Source organism: Lepidothrix coronata, unplaced genomic scaffold, assembly GCF_001604755.1.
Source record: "Lepidothrix coronata isolate B3197 unplaced genomic scaffold, Lepidothrix_coronata-1.0 Scaffold256, whole genome shotgun sequence".
Classification (NCBI taxonomy): Eukaryota; Metazoa; Chordata; class Aves; order Passeriformes; family Pipridae; genus Lepidothrix; species Lepidothrix coronata.
Window position 1 is genome coordinate 85 of NW_016690436.1, and position 16,599 is coordinate 16,683.

Sequence of the window (16,599 nt, forward strand, 5' to 3'; positions counted from 1 at the left end):
GGAGGGACAGCGAGTACAGAGGCACAGCCCTGTACATCCAGTTCAGGGACATCAGAAGTGGAGGTATGACTGTGCACATCAGGAATCCTGTTCAACTGCAAATATAGCTCAGCTTAGGAAAGAAATGTCTCTAACAGAAAAAAAATTCAGGCTTTCCTGTTCAATCTCATCAGCGATAAATTAGGGGTTAAAATATCAGATTGTTGGTCACTCACCTTATTATTGATTTCCAATGAGAAGTTGTTTTGGAGTTGTGCCAACGTCATTTTATTGTAGAGCAAAAGCGGATCATTTCTGTCTTCAGATTTTGTTGTTGCCTATCAAAGTTAATGATGAGACAATTACTGAGTGCACCGAGGCAGTCCCCAGGAGTTTTGGCTCTGATCAGGATGCACGTGCTACCCTGTGTGTTCTTTCTGGATGCCCTGCTCAGCCAGGGAGCCACAACCCACCACTCCACAGGCTCAGGGTTACTCTGGGCAATGTGGCTTTGCACCAGGGAGTTAAATATGTGCATCCAGAACAGCAGATTTTACCAACTGAAGTGTTTTGAAAAATCAGTCATGCCAAGTCTCATCCCCACCTTCTCTCCTGCTTCCCCTCTCCTATTGTGCGTTCAGTGGGGTTTTTATCTGTATCTGTTTTAACAGATTCCCAAGAGCACAATGCCAGCTCTCTTCAGTCACTCTCAGGCTGATGCTGAGTTTTGGATGGAAGGTTAAAACCCAAGGCAGAGGCAGCTTCCCCAGCACCAGCTGGACTCTCTGTCAGCAGCAACTGCTGCAGAGACATTGCAGGTGTGGGTTCCTTTCATACTCCTCTGTAAAATCCTTCTCCAGTGAATTCATTATTCAGTAATAGTTTCCCATCTCTGATTGAACCCAGGGCTGTGATTCTCAGGAAAATGTGAAGAAAGTCAAAATCAGATGGTTTTAGTTTATACAAATGGTTTTCCCAAACGTGTGCCCTTACTATCAGTGTAACTTGAAAAATAGCTGAAGCTAGAAAATATGTCTTTAACTTGTTCCACAGTCATCCTCAGCTTCAGGTCCTGCTGCAATAGGTTAATAATCACAAGCCATGGTTTGCTTCTGAATGCCTGAGTTTCCATTTGGTTTTTTCCATGCAAGTTCACATTCTCACTATTTCTCCAAAGTCAAACTCATGATATTATTTTTCCTTTGCCCTTTCCTTTTAATGGAGAACAGTGTTTGATTAAAAATGCTCTTTCTTGGAACAATCAGCATTGTGGAGCAGCTTGTGCAGCACAAACATGACTTTGTGTTCAGGGCAGGCCAAGGGCTGGGAATCTGCTGCTCTGGGATCCAAACAGCCCACGGGGAAACAGGACAAAGGGAGGAGAGGCCCCAAAGCATCTCCCAAAACTCACACTCCAAACCACATCAAACAGAGCCCAAGTCTCTCTGTCTCCTCTTGCAGGGCTTCTGTGAACAGCTCAGGGTAAAACATTTCCTTGGCAAACAGCTAACTCAGATCCTTTCCCTTGCTCCTTCCAGGACATGTCTGCATTGGGACGTGTTCCTCTCAGGTGTGACATTCGTTTTTGGTCCCACAAAATACCACCAGCAGGTCACTTAACTCAGTTTACAGTAAACTTTCTTAGGTATTTTGGAAAAAGTCAGTTATGTAAAGAATACATTAAAAATGTTTTTCTTACATTGGCAATCTCTTTCTCCAGGTCCATGACTGTATTCATTTGCTGAGAAATCTCATCCTCATTGACAGAAATGTTTCTTTCTTGTAGGATTAGTTTGGCTACAGAAATCATGAAATCAACATAGGCAGAACATGCCTGCAGGGAAAAATAGGAACATTTTAAAGACAAAACTCTTCAGAGCAGAGCATGCCTTGATTATAGTTAAGATTTTGTCTTTATTTTTATGAACTACAGATCTTCATCCCTTACTTAAACAGTTTAATTTTATTCTGAAATACTGTTAGGTCACAGCTAGAAATTAACTTTGAAAATTCCCTCATGGAGAACTGTTGTGTAATTGGAGCGCTGTTCAAAGCTAAACATGCTCAATGACTGCCCTGTGTTTTCATTATTGCAGTTGAGACGTTTGTACGTCCATATTTAAACCATCAGCCCTGTTTTTCTAGCTCACTTTAATTACAACTTCCAAAAATACCGCTTCCAAAGAGCAGTGTTCCCAGGAACAGAAAACCAGGGAATTAGCATTGTGGGAAAAGCACTCCCAGAGCAGTGAGCCTCCTAGTGCTTCTGGGAACAGTTGGAAATCATGGCACTGTATCCAAAGTTAGGTATATTATAGACAGGATAGTATATATTAAATTAAACAGGAAAGAATTCACCAAGGATAAGAATGTAAATAGGGCAGTAAATTATCTCAGATGTCCCACTGTCAAATCACTACAGGTGTCATTATATTTTATGGAACTCAGTATTATTCTAATTCCTCTCTGATTAGCCACTTTTGATTATTCCACTTTTCTATCAACAGAAATGCTGTTTTCAATATTCTTTATAAATGTAAATTTTTAAAAATACATAATACTAGATTAGCTATGAAATAATATATGTTTTATGCAATATACTGTGATCTCCCAAACCAGTGATTAAAGCTAGGATTAATAAGGTGTGCACATCATTAGCTTAATTAATAGCAGTATTTTGGTACGTTGTGCTCCTTGGGCAGCAGGACACACCCCTGTAATGAATGTCCCACGTGCAGCCACTCCAGAACTCCCCTCCTGGGCATCCCTCCCTCCCTGCAGCAGTGCCAGGCTGTACCTGGCTGGGGTGTGGGCACTGAGCAGCTCAGAAGGTCCTGCCAGCACAGTGCCCAGAGGCAGGACTGAGCTCTCAGTGCCATTGGTAATGAAAGAGGAGAGCCCATGAAACCACAGAGCTACAATGAGTCACGACAGACAGTGCATAGCAAGCCTGGAAAAAACACCTGAAAATTCAGTACAGATATTACCCCACACCAGGAAGTCAACAGAGCCTTTCAGGCACCAGTCTGTGGACTTTGTTTTTGTCCTAAAGTACAGCTCTTAGGTCAGGTGGCAAAGAACTCAGTCAGCTAATTCCAGATGCCCTGAATAAAGAGTGTCAGATATTCCAGAGGGAAAGGCCGAGTCGCTCCTGTGTGAGCTGAGCTGTCCTGTATCTCACAGGACAAGATGATTTTATTGCCAGGTCCCACCCGTGTGTCTGAGTGGGGAGCCCTGAGGGAGGCAGAGGTTGAAGGGCGGGAGGCAGAGCTGGTGTTTGCTGTGGACAGTCCCAGAGTGCAGTGACACAGCAGGAACCGGAGCCAGGAACAGCCTCTGTTGGACTGTGGGCATGGAAGGGAACTGCCCTCCCTTGGAGCAGTCATGGGAATGGGGAGGGTATGGGAACCTGCCTGGCAGTCATAAAGCTGGGGTTTCAGAGTCCTTCCTCCTCTGCTGTGCAAAGCTGATACTCAGACAGGTCAGAGATTAGGACGGGAACTGTGGAATTGTGTCCCAGTGCTGCAGCTGACACAGCACAAGGAAGGAGCAGGTGGTGCTCCCTGAGCCAGCTCCCAAAGGCCATCCCCTTCACATGTGGAATACTCATGGAGCTGAACGGTTCAGGTGGCAATGACTGTCTTTTATGACCATGTGATCTGTAATTAAATGTAATCACTATTAACTGGTGGCAGGTCAGCAAAACACAAACAAACCCAAAATGGTTTGTACACTTTCTCATTGCTTCTGCATTTAATTACACAGAAGAAAAGCAGGTAATTAAAGGTCACTGTGGTAGCAGTTTCAGCTCCATGACTTCAGCAAACACAGACACTGCAGTTCCCAAGGACTTGAAGCACATCCCAGATTAGCAACAGAGATACAGTGTCAGTGCTAACAGGTTAATGAGAGCATGTACCAGTAATGAGTAAAGAGGAATTAAAGGAGACCATGTGAGGTTTCAGGTATCTGAGCAATTCCAGTGGTATCACATACTTTAGCTACAGTTGATGTAGAGGACTGTGATCTTTTCGGATCTTTCGTGCAGAAAAGTGTGTCTTGGGCTCTGAATGGTTCTGTTTCTCTCCCCAAGCCTGTTACTGTAACCTTGGTTAAATGCTCATTATCATCACCTTTCCCTTCCAGTTTCCCTCATTCTCCCAGGGATGTTTTCCAGGGGCAGCACTGGAATCTCTTTGAGGAAAGACTGTTCTGTCCTTCACTCATGCCCACTCCTGAGGATGTGTCTGCCTTGAAAATACAGCCTAAACCCTCTGAAATGTCCTCAGTGATGTGTCCCCACCTTACCTCTTTGTATGCCCCAGTGCACTCGTAGTAGTCCCGGGAAGGCAGGCCCAGGCCAGGCTGATCAATCTGAAAATGCAAACAAAAATGGAAAAGTTACTTCAGGATGAAATGGCAGAGCATTGTACTCTCGTTTGGGAATTACAGGTGCTGGGGCTTCACTCTGGCCATAGGGAAGTTTCTCTCTCATCCTCACCTTTAATTCTTTTCACTCTCCCTATACTTTTTGCCTTTCTTTTCAGTCTCTTTTTCTGTTACATTGCAAGCTGCTGGTAACCAGTGTGAAAATAGGTGAAGTCCAGGTGACAGAACAGCCCCTAGAGAAGCCAGGCAGTTCCTGCACCTCTGGAATTCGTACATGTGAAATGCTCATGGATCCATCTACCCAGCAACAGGAGAGACTGGCCCTTTGCTCCTGTAACTTCTGTGTTATTCCCCATCTCACTGAAAATAACAGGGGATGAGTGCACAGAACAAGGATGTCAACCTGGAGAACAGACAGGGCACTGGGAAACAGAGGACTGAAGTTGAAACTACATTGATTCACCAGTTCATCTCCAACATGCTCTGGTAAATTCAGATCACTGGTGTTGCTGGTGGTTCCCATTTCGCTTCTGGTTATTTGCTGCACTTTTATGATCAGCAAGTCCTGGCCCCCAGGGAGACTTACATGGATGATGTATGCTGTGGAATTCTTATCGTCTGTGCCCACAAAAAAATTAATAAGGACCTTTTTCCCATATCTGGAGTTGAGCTGTGCAATAGCTGCCTCAGCTGTCCAGGCAGTACCTAAGCAAAAGGAAAGGTGTGTTCAGTTGTGATTTCTGGTAAGCAATAAAACCCACAGTAATTTAGATATTTTAACTGAAAAGAAATAAGCACAGGTTGTCTTACCATAGGAAGCCTCCCAGTCAGTTGATGCTACAGGCCAGTCAGACACATTTGGCAATAAACTGATTAAAGGCCCTCCACCTCTGCTATCAATGGCAGCTTTTGGAAAAAACAAAATGGGTTACCATGACATTTTAAACCCCACAAATGTTATATATTATAATGAGTTTGGAACAATGAAGCTGGGAACTCTGTTTCCCCCATCACCACAGCAGCAGTTTGCTCTGATGGATGACTCTGCTTTAACATTTAATGTGAAGACATTCCAGTCGTGATGCAAACAGCATGTGCACATCCTTGCAGCCATGACATTGAAGAACTATTGTCTTTTCTCTCTGCAGAGAGCTCGAAATAATAGTTTTGAGAAGTATTAATAACATTATAAAAACTATAAATACGTGATTTAGGAAGCCCTGCAAACTGTTTTACTGCTCTTTGTTCCAGTGGCAGAGCCCAGCTCAGACTCTTGAATTAAATGGTCTCCCTGTCTTCCCACAGCCTGGTAATGCCACGGAGCTTTCACCTCATCCCTGCTAATTTCTACAAAAGAATTAACTCATATTTAACTGAAAGGATTTGAGTTTAAATATCTGCAGCAAACTAGTAACTGAAGAGTAATGTAATCTCACCTAAGATACCATAGCTAGTAAAGCAGGAGATACAGTGCTCACTTTACAATTAACGTTCCTGTTTGACTCTCTAGGATGGATGCACTGTAGTTTTCACAAAGAATTTCTGACAGATTCTGCACAGGCTGGGCTACAGGCAGAGCTGTGTGAGGAGGTGCGATTCTTTGGCTGATGTCAATGCAGTAAACTCAGGAGACACTTACTTTCATTAATGCAGGACCTGTACAGAGTTTTTGCCTTCTGCACTGCAGGGATGTCCTTGGTGCTGGGGGTGTCGAGGACATCTGAAACACAGACAGCAAGTGTGTGCTGATGGCTGAGCTGGGCTGGGAGTGCTGAGGGAAGGAGGGCACACAGCCCTGAGGGGGATGGGAAATACTCTGTGCCAGCCCTAATGCCAGGGGGCTTTGCCTTTCAAAAGCTGAGGGGGGAAAGCTCTGGAGGTTCAGTGCCTTGTGATTACATCGGTCTGTGTTAATAAGCTGAGCATAGAGGAGTCAGGAGATACTCTGTGGGTCACCTTTGGTGAAACACAAATGCTCTGACTTTCCAGGGGCAGTTTTTAGGAGGCCAGGCTATCATGTGAAGGCACAGCTGGCAAAACCAGGAGATAGGTGAAGTAAAAAAAGGATGTTCAGTGTGGAGAGAGAGGTTTGGAGAGGGTTTATAAACTGACTTCTTTGACTCTGTTATTCTTGTCTGAAAAAGGGAATTGTGCACCATTTGACACTGTTGCATTTTGTGGAAAAAGAAATGTTTGCAAGTTTATGGTGCGACTGGTTGGGAAATGGCTTGCCTGTTCTTTGGGATTTCTGATGGAATACAGCTATGCAGGGCATAGGGCTGCTGAGGAGCAGCTTCCAGCATTCCAGCTGGTGTGGGCACGGGCAGACCTCCTCCTCCTTCACCTGCCTGGCTGCTGTGTCAGTGCATGAGGGTCAGGGTAGGCATTTCAGTGGTTATAATAAGCAGATACCAGACAGGGCAGGTCTGGTCAGCTCTGCCCCAGTGCCAGACACAGCAGCATAACTCCCACAGCCTTCTCCAAGCAAACAGTTTGGGGCACTGAACACAAACCCCAAAATATCTGGTGGTATTTTCAGCTTTGCTAGAAAACCACAACTCCTTAGGATAACATGTAAAGGCAAAGAAGAAACTTTACATGGCCCACAAACAAACCCCACTGACCTTTTAGAACGACCTCTAGTTCGTCTCTCAAAATGTCAAAGTTGCTATAACGGGAGCTGGTCTCGGGGATGACGTTCCTGCGCAGCCACCCCCCGCAGGCAAACTGGTAGAAGTCCCCGCAGGGCTGGGCACTGGGGTCCATGTTCTCCAGGATCCGGGCGGCTGCGGGACACACAGACAGAGGATGGTCACACATGGACAGGGGACGGTCACACACGGACAGGGGACAGTCACACACGGACAGGGGACAGTCACACATGGACAGGGGACGGTCACACACGGACAGGGGACGGTCACAGGGGATGGTCACTGGGGACACATGGACAGGGAACAGTCACACATGGACAGGGAATGGTCACTGGGGACACACGGACAGGGAATGGTCACACATGGACAGGGAACGGTCACAGGGGACGGTCACCGGGGACACACGGACAGGGAACAATCACACATGATCACACATGGACAGGGAATGGTCACCGGGGACACACAGACAGGGGACAGTCACACACGGACAGGGGACAGTCACACACGGACAGGGGACGGTCACCGGGGTGTGTGCTCGGAATGGGGAGCCCACAAATACATTCGGTTCAGAACAGGGGAAGCCCACTTGACTGTTGCAGAGCAAAGAGCAAGGAATGGCTGTTCCTGTTCCTGACTGAGCACGGCCTCCACACTCTCCGGTTGCCTGTGTTTGCTGAGGGGTGAATGAGTCGAGGGTGCTGCTGCCTGCAGTGGCCGCTCAGTTCTAAATGAACTGTAAATGTTTCATTGTCTGACTTACCCTTCTTTGTATTGAAGTGGGGTGAAAAGGGGCATTAAAGGCACGAGACATGGCAGAGGTAAAGCTGGAATTGTTTGAGTAGGATGTAGGCTCAACTGAATCCAGGCTATTTCAGTAAAATATTGACTTTGTTGGACCTTTTAAGTTCTTGTCAGGAAGGTTTTTCTGTTGATACTTTCCTGAAGCTACACTCACTTTTTTTACTCCACATTTTACTCTAGAATTGATAGTGCCTCTTGCTGTCCCTGTTGACCCTCATGAAGTGCCTTGTCCAGGACAACTGGTCACTGACCGATCGTGACACCGGATTCTCCAGTGAAACCCAGTTCCTTGATGGGAGTTTCCCACCAGCTGCCCATAAACCTTCTGGGCTTTTTCTCTTTCCTATTCCTCTCCCACCCAGATTGTGGTCACTGGTTTACTCAGTTGCCTACCTGTACTGAAAATGTAAAGCCTTATCTCAATTACTTTTAATGATTAATTTTACTGTAGTACTCCAGTTGCTATTAAAGCAACAGTGCCAGTTGTTGCTGTAATAGCTTACAAATAAAGTAATTTAACCTGTCATAACAGCTGGTGACCTGGGGAGGATACAGGAGCAACACAATGTGCTTACCTAGGTGAAACAGGGGAGAGATCAAAATCCCCTGTGCTCACCAGGCATTTCTGATGTCTGAGCTCAGGGAAATGAGCAGAGTGTCAGCTCAGCCAAAAAGTGCTCCAGTGTCCCATTCCATGGTGTGTGCTGTGCCACCCTGCAGGGGATCTCCCCCATCCATGGGTAACACCACCATGCTCTTACTGAGATTTTACCCTGCCTATGACCAGTTGACTTCTCATTACATTTTTATTGCTGGTCATTTATTGGAAGCTCTTCTCGCAAATGCTCTATCAATATCTTCATTATTTTCCAGTGGTTAAATGCTGTTAAAGCTTTTAACAAAAGCAGAAAAGAGTGAAACCATTCTGCTCAATTAGTTTAGGCACTTCTTGCTAGCTCTTCATTTTACATTGTGCCTCATTTCTCCAAACTTTTCCTGCTTATCCTCTGGAGTTGGTTCATCACCACGTAGTCTATCTGAGCTCCTTTTTAGCAGACATGTATATTTAGCTGAAAATGAGCATCCCCAGAGATGAAAAAAATCCAGTAGATAACTAAATTGATCATATTCCAAACCACAGCACGAGCTTTCATGGTGGGAGGAAAACACCTTGGAAGTGTCATGAAAAGACAGTGATGACCACCTGAAATAAATCCTATATTTAGAGCGTGCTGGTGACAATGTGCAGTTCCTGAGCTTGGGACTGCCTTGGGGCTTCACCAACGGGGGCCTCCAGCAGGACTGAGGTGTGGGGACAACTCCCAGGGCTGCTCTGGCTACTGTCTAAAATGAGACTGAAACGAAGGAAAGAGCCCAGGGCTGAACTCGCCTGTGTTGCAGAGGGGCAGTGATGATGCAGGGAACCCGTGTAAGAGTCCCACGGTGCTCATGACACGAGATAACATGGAGCCATCCCATGATGCTGCTCATGGGAGGTACCAAGGCTGAGCAACAGGCAACGTGTTTGCTCAGTGGGGTGAGAGTTCAGTGCTGGGAAATGAGCCATGGTATGAGCTGCTGGTTTAGATCCCCTGGCAACCTCTGTGACGGGGCCACAGCCTTTGTGAACTTGGTAGCCAAGTTATTCCACAGGGGTGGAGAAAGAAAAAGGAATGAACAACTGCCCCAAGGTCACACCCAAAGAGGGATTTCAGAGGCCGCGTCTTCAGAAGCTTCCCAGAAAAACACACCATGAAAAAAGAGCCCTGTCACAGATAGAGCAGGTGATTCCACCTTGGCAGAGCAGGGCTCTCCTCCTTCCGTGGAGAGAACTCTGCAAGGGCATGATGGAAAATGGCTTGAAAGGAGAAGGCAGAGCTGGCACAGAGCCCCTGTGAAATACATGTTGGCACAGCCAGATAAGTGCTCCCTTCTCTTGAGAAATGAGAGAGAGGGGCTCCTCCTGAGCCTAGGAATGAGGTGGAGGGAGTGTTATAAAGAGAGTGGGGACATTTAATGGCTTTAAACTGAAAGAGGGTTTCAACTTAAGAACTGAAAGATTGCCCAGAGAAGCTGTGGCTGCCCCATCCCTGGAAGTGTCTAAGGCCAGGTTGGACAGGGCTTGGAGCAGCCTGGGCTAGTGGAAGGTGTCCCTGCCAACCTAAACCATTCTGTGATTCTGTCATTCTGTGATCTAGAAGTAAATTAGGCAAAAAAACCCCAAAACAGTGTGAATTGATGTGGAGAAGAAAACAGGCCAAGAGAACTAGAGGTGAGGGGAAAGGGAGAGCCCAGATAACAACCCCTTCCCCTCCTACAAGAGGATACATAGCATGGAACTCTGCATTTCCCTGGGGCATTCTCTAGCAGTTCTCTAGCAGAGTTCAGCAGGTAAATGAAGAATTTTCATGCAGTTGTTACTGAAGGATGAAGTTAGCTTGTCAGACTATAAAATTTGTAATTTTTTGGACATGAAGGATGGTTTTGTAAGATCTGACAGTTCCACAGCACAAGATTTTACTTTTGTAGGAGAACTATGCTAAGAAAATCATGTGGGGTAGCAGATGCCATGCCTGCATGTGCCATACTTGTCTGCAGAGAAGTGGAACATTCCACAGTAGCAATTTTGCTTATAAAGACATAAATTAATTTAAAAGGTATGTATTTCCATTCTTACCTGATTTTATGCAGTCTGCTGTCTTGCAAACCCCATCTAAAAGAGAATACAATCGTATTCTTAATTCTTTACTAAATGTCAATATAATAAAACCTACTGTAAGTATTTTCATTGACAGTCAATTTAACTGCAGTGTACAGTAAGATAAATATGAATGGACACTTTACACTCAGTAAGGGAATATTTATAGGATCAGGCTCTAAAAATACCATCATCTTCATCCCTTTAGGGTCATTCAGTGCTAGTCAGTCATCATGTGGAATTTTTGTGGTCATCAGAGGAAAATGTCCTATCAATCAATTGGAGGTGGGCAAAATGCTATTTTTAAAACAGAAATTCAGAGAAAAATAGCACATGGACTGGAGACAGTTGCAAAGTCAATTTGAACGTAGCAATACCTTACAGTGACAAAAGGATCTGGGGGGAATTCTACAAAAATTCTGAGACATTCACTCTTAAGTCCTCTAAACAAAAAACAAGGTTCAGGAACATGAAAATGTTTCCTTTTGAGTCTTTAGAAATAAAACTTTTTTTATTTTTCATTTCAGAATGACATTTTTCCATTCCATGATTGAACTAGACCTCAATAAAAAGTTTAAACAAAATTATTAAGTAATTTAAAATGAAACAAAACACTTAATTCCCTATATAAGGAAACATTCTAGTTTGACCCCAAATGGAAATTTTAGCTTCTCTGTATTGTCTTTTCCAAAGCTTGTCAGGGTATTTACCCCTGAATGGAAGTACTTTCCAGTGTTTTGCTCTGGCTGCTGAAGCACAAAACCTCTCAGGATCACTACACTCACTGAGAGTCCCTGCTGCAACAGCCTGCAAAAGGAAAAATAGGATTTTCCTACATCTCCAGGAACACGAAGGGAGCCCTGGAGTTTGTTTTCTTCCCCAGTGTTGTAATTGGTGGGGTTTTGCTTACTGAGGCATTAATTACAAACAGAAGTATTCCCTAGAACAAGCAGATGGTTTGTGTTTACCACAACTTTGCACGAACAAATGAACTTACCGAGAGTCCTGGTTGGAAAGAAGCAGTTTCAAGCTTTACATTTCAGATAACATCTTAAACCCCCTCCTGTCCCTCGGTGCCTGCCCCTCCAGGGGGGTGCCGCGTACTCACCGTCGTAGGTGGCGTACAGGACGATCATGGTGACGGCCACGATGGCCAACAGCGCTGCCACCACGGCCAGCCCGACCTCCAGGCCACTCCATCGCCCCTTCTTTGGCTTGGGAGCGTTCATTTCAGTTATATCCATCTGGCTTTCTGACTTGCCCATAACCCAGTCTGCAAAGGAGAAGGGAATATTCCCTGAGCACCCACACTGAGCCACAGGTTTGGAACCTGCTCCTCAGCTACACAGCACCAAAGATGCTTTCTAGGTGAGTTTTCAGATTCTTTGTAGCGCTGCTGGATTGTCAGTCAGGAACTGTGGAATCCTGCCCTGCTGTCAGGCCCGTGCACACCCCCACCCCCACAACGTACCACGCACTCCCTGTCATTGATGGAGAGCAGCACGGAGATGTTCCTTCCCGTGGAGGAGCTTCCTTCACACCAGAGGGAAGAGGAAGGGCAACAAACCAAAATCTGTTTTGAAAATTTACCCGTGAGGTTTAATCTGGTGTGAAGGTACAGGAGTTCACAAGCAAGTGAAAAGCAAGTCTCTCTGCTTGAATAAAAATTAACTTAATCTGCCAATTACTTATCTAATGCCAAAGGTCAAAATATGCCATTGTGCTTGGCTGTCATTTCTTAAAATATTATGTAAGCAGTTCTTGACTACAGCTTTACAGCTGGCTCTAAAAATAGAAAAAAAACTCAGGCTCTGCTGGGAGCCTGTCAAATTCACACTGAAGATAGTGAGTCTTCACAGCAATTTTTAAAGAACTGCAACCAGGCCTGTCTTTTGAGGTTAGAGCTGTGTGAAACAGGAGTCACGCAACGCTGGTGACAGTGGGAACAGGCTCGGGCTCACGGGGGGAACTCAGGCAGTACAATTTAAGGTTGTATTTCTTTTGCTCCTTAGAGGTAACCGGGCCACCTTTGCAGTGCTGCTGGTGGCAGGTCTGTGCTCTCCCTTGGTCTGCTCCCACTTATCCAGGGCCAGAGTTCCCTCCACCGACAGAGATCCCAATTCCTACACGTACAGCAATGTATTTCTCAGTATTTCACAATGGAAACTTGCGGCATTTCCTGGGGCTCTTTACATCCAAAACAGAGCACACACCCTTCCCATTCGCTGGGGCAGATAATGGGAACACCCACATTCACCAGACCCCTCACACAAAGGTCACCCTTCGCTACAGCATTTCCCTTCTCTAAGTCAGCGAGGGACCCTTCTCAGTCTCTGCATCCATTCCAGTCCAAGAATTGAACTTCATTATTTTAAACTACTTTGCTGTATTGCTGACTTCTGTTCATCTTAGTCTCCTCGAACTGCAGCAGTCTGTCACATAACCCAGTCTGTGCTTTTCATCTGGACCCCCTGTTTCCCTGACACTGTTCCTCTAAATGAAAAAAGAGACCATTTTACTTCCCTTTAAAGTGTCTCGTCTCCCCTTCTGTCACTACTCCTGGGACATCAGGATGCAGGAGGTGACTGGCAGTGCCAGAATCGCAGCTCTTCCATGGCTCAGGAGGCTGGAATCCTGCAAGGTCTGCCCAGCCTATGTCTTTCAACACCTACAGGCACCAGTACAACTGCTTTCACGTGCCTCATGAGTTGCTGTTTTTCTCTGATGAGTAGTTTTTTTGGTCAAATGAGACAGTGGTTTGTGAGGCACAGGACTGAAATCCCACAGAACCAGGTAAAGGAGTGAGAAATCTGCCCTGCATTAACTGCAAGATAAAAGTTCATAGATAATAAAAAAGCAAATTAACTATTATCCCCTTCTCACTTTCAGTCATATTAAGCAGCAAAAAAAGCTATTTACATGGTCTAAATACTGACCAGTCGCCAGAATCCCCTGAATACCTGGAGCCTCATTTAAGCAATGATGCTTATCTCCTGACTCGGGGGGTGACTGAGCACTGAGAACACAGTTCAGTAGAGCAGCAGGAAACACTGCACCTTTCATGTGCGAATACGTCCCTTGCAGTCAGCTAAGTTTTTCCAAGTGAGCTAATCTTTCTGTCCCTGCAGGACTCTTCCTCGCGTCCTAGGCATCTGACTAATTTTTACTTGTAGTTATTTAAGGAGTTGATCCCATCTGCATTAACGAACACCAGGTAAAAGCTGCTTTATGCGCTAACTGCAAGCACAGCGAAAGTGTAGGAGTAATTTAAGCAGATACAAGCCTTGGTATTGTGTTTTTCTTACACTTCTCTTAGTGCTTCTGTGATTCCCCTTTGCTCTGCCTACCAAAGCTTAGACACCGCAGAGAGCTGACGATATTTTGATTGATCCTGATCTAGGAGGTACGGGGAGTTAATTAATGCGTTATCTTTTGGTTTTGGGATGGGCACGTTGAAAATCGGCTTGTGGCTTACTTGGTTCCCAGCGTTCGCTTCTACAGAAAATGCAGCACGTCACGAGAATAGTTTTTTTTCTCGCTAAGTTGGGCCGCCTGTCCCGTGCAGATACATGGGCTACAGCGGGCACGGCGGGGCAGCGCCGGGGGCAGCCCCTCGGGGGGATGCACCTCTCCCGGCACAGCCCCGGCGTAGCCCCGGAGCCTGGGAGAGCCCCGGAGCCCGGGACAGCCCCGGAGCCCGCAGAGCCCCGGCCCCGCGGGGAGGTGCGTGGGGCCGGGCCGGGCCGCCCAGGGCGGGGAGGGCTCTCGGCTGCAGCCGCTGCCCGGAGCGGCCCCGCCGGAGCGTCCCGCGGGCTCGGGGCGCTGCTGCGGACCCCGCGTCCGGCTCGGGGAGCACCGCGCTGGGGCTGCCGGCTCGGGGAGCCGCGCGGGGACTCGTCCGTCCGTCCGTCCGTCCGTTCGCCCGCCCCGCTCCCGCAGCCCCGTCCCCGCACTCACCCGCTGCGCTCGCAGGGCTCCGGCCGCGGGGCCGCCACGCACATCCCCGGGCGGCGCCGGGCGGAGGCGGCGGGTCTGCGCCCGCGGGTCCCGGGGGAAGGCGGCGCGGGGTTAGGTTTAGGCTCGGGCTTAGGCTCAGGCTTAGGCTAGCGGGGCTGTGCCGGGCGGCCCCCGGCCGCGGGGCGCCCGCATGGCCGGGACATCCGCGCCCGGGGCGCTCCCGCTGCCCGCGCCCGCCGAGCCGAGCCGATCAAAGGAGCCCTTGTCCGCCGGCCCAGCAGTTCTCTGGGTGACCTGAAGGCTTCTTCCTCTTCGCGATCATAAAAATGGGATGGGGCAGGAAACAAACAAACAACCCCCCCGCCCCGCCGAGCCGCGCTCAGCACCTCGCCGAGCCGCCCCCGGGGCAGCGGCCAGGGCAGGGCGGGGGAGCGCGGGGGAGCGCGGGGTCCGAGCCCCCGGAGCGGCGGTACCTGCGCGCCCGCCCCGCCCGCTCATCGCTCCCCGCGCCGGAGCCGCGGCGGGATGCGCACGGAGGGTTAGCGGCTGCACGGCTGCACGGCTCGGTGCCCGCTCCCATGCGCACCCATCGCCTTTGTCAAATTAACGCAGTCACGTACTGCTCTGCAGGATCTCATGTCCTCATTCACCGAGTGATTTCTCCTCGGGAGGGAGACAGCTGGGACTTCTTGCGCGGAGAAGCAGCTCTCAGCTCTGTCCTAAGATTTCTTAACCGACCGAGTACCAAGAGATACTTGTTTCGTTCTTACAAAGTTTCATTGTAATTAATTTTCCTTTTTACTAACAGACTGGCAAACATCAGAAGCAGCAATGTGAGTTGCCATCGTTCCTCTCGCTCACACCAGGCACCACGCTCACTCCTGCTGCCTTCCTAAAAGCACCTTTATTACCTCTGAGACAGACATGGCAGCTGGAATTTCTGAAAGCTTTTGTTCCCAGCTACACACACGAAAACGTCTGTGGCTTGAGAGGGGCGATTTCCTCTCCAAGAAAAGTGGAAACTGAATCCCAACTTCTTTATGGAACTGCCCTGTGAGTGATCCACAGGGCAGATGGAATGGAGAGGGGAGGCCGATAACTGAGCATTGGCTGTAAAAATGAAGCACTTTTGCAAAATGAACCTCTGAAGAAGGAGGTTTTACTCACCAAAATGACAATAGAAGTCTAAAAAAAAGGGCAAGAATAATGTTTCAAACAAAAAGAGAACAAAAATACTGTATTTTCTTACAAAGAAGAGTGGGGGAAATGCTGATTATGTCTTTTCCAGGATCAGTGTTCTAATTAATATAAATGTCTCACTTTCAACCTTCCCAGCATTAATTCTTGCAGAGTTCCAGTCCGGTTCCTGGAACAAGCCATGTGCTCCTGCAGGTCACTCCTGAAATTACCTGGTGCCTTAAACAACAGCAAATCTCACCAGGCAATGTAAGAATAGAGGAGTCATTAAAAATACATGTGATTTTGTAACCAGCTGCCTATAGCACGGCCTTAACTGCAACCAAGCTCGGGAAGCAGAGGGTGATGTGTGATCAGACTGAATTAAAATGGCAGAAAAGGATTTGTTTTAAAAATTTTATGTGAACCAAAAAAGCAGAACTGCCTAATTCACCACAAAGAGAGAGAAAAGGAACAAACTCATCTGGAAATCTGTAAATAGCCCGAAGAGAACTGACGTACCTGTGAGAGACTTTCCACTCTTGTAGAACCTCGTGCTTGGAAAGAGGGAGCAGACCTTGGTGTATGCCCAGGCCACGAGAGGTGTGATCTGTGAGTCAAGTGCTGGCATTTCTGTTTGGGCCTTTCCTAGGGAGAACTCCCACAAAGTCAACAGTATGATATCCTTCTTAAGAAAAATGTTATCACTGCTCCCGTGGGCAAGCAGAGGCAAGGATTGTAGTAGGAGACAATAGTGAGGTGGGGTTGGTCTCTTCTCCCAGATAACAAGTGATAGGACAAGAGGAAATGGCTCAGATTCTTCCAGAGGAGCTTTAAGTTGGATATTAGGGAACATTTTTTCAAGGAGATGGTTGTCCAGCCCTGGCACAGCTGCCCAGGGCAGTGGTGGAGTCCCCATCCCTGAAGGGATTTAAAGGTGGATGTGGC

General features: G+C 47.3%; 1 protein-coding gene across 1 annotated transcript; it reads right to left on the bottom strand.

The window, feature by feature from the left end:
- Positions 1 to 215: 215 nt before the first annotated feature.
- On the bottom strand, positions 216 to 14,513 carry LOC108507430 (neprilysin-like; the record flags this gene model as incomplete). Its single annotated transcript, XM_017835402.1, has 10 exons — positions 14,476 to 14,513; positions 11,627 to 11,791; positions 10,498 to 10,533; positions 6,993 to 7,154; positions 6,008 to 6,088; positions 5,179 to 5,274; positions 4,955 to 5,073; positions 4,288 to 4,353; positions 1,679 to 1,813; positions 216 to 317 (listed from the first exon to the last, which is right to left on the bottom strand). Coding segments are annotated over exons 2-10 (954 nt in total), but the record flags the coding sequence as incomplete, so codon positions are not given.
- Positions 14,514 to 16,599: the final 2,086 nt, after the last annotated feature.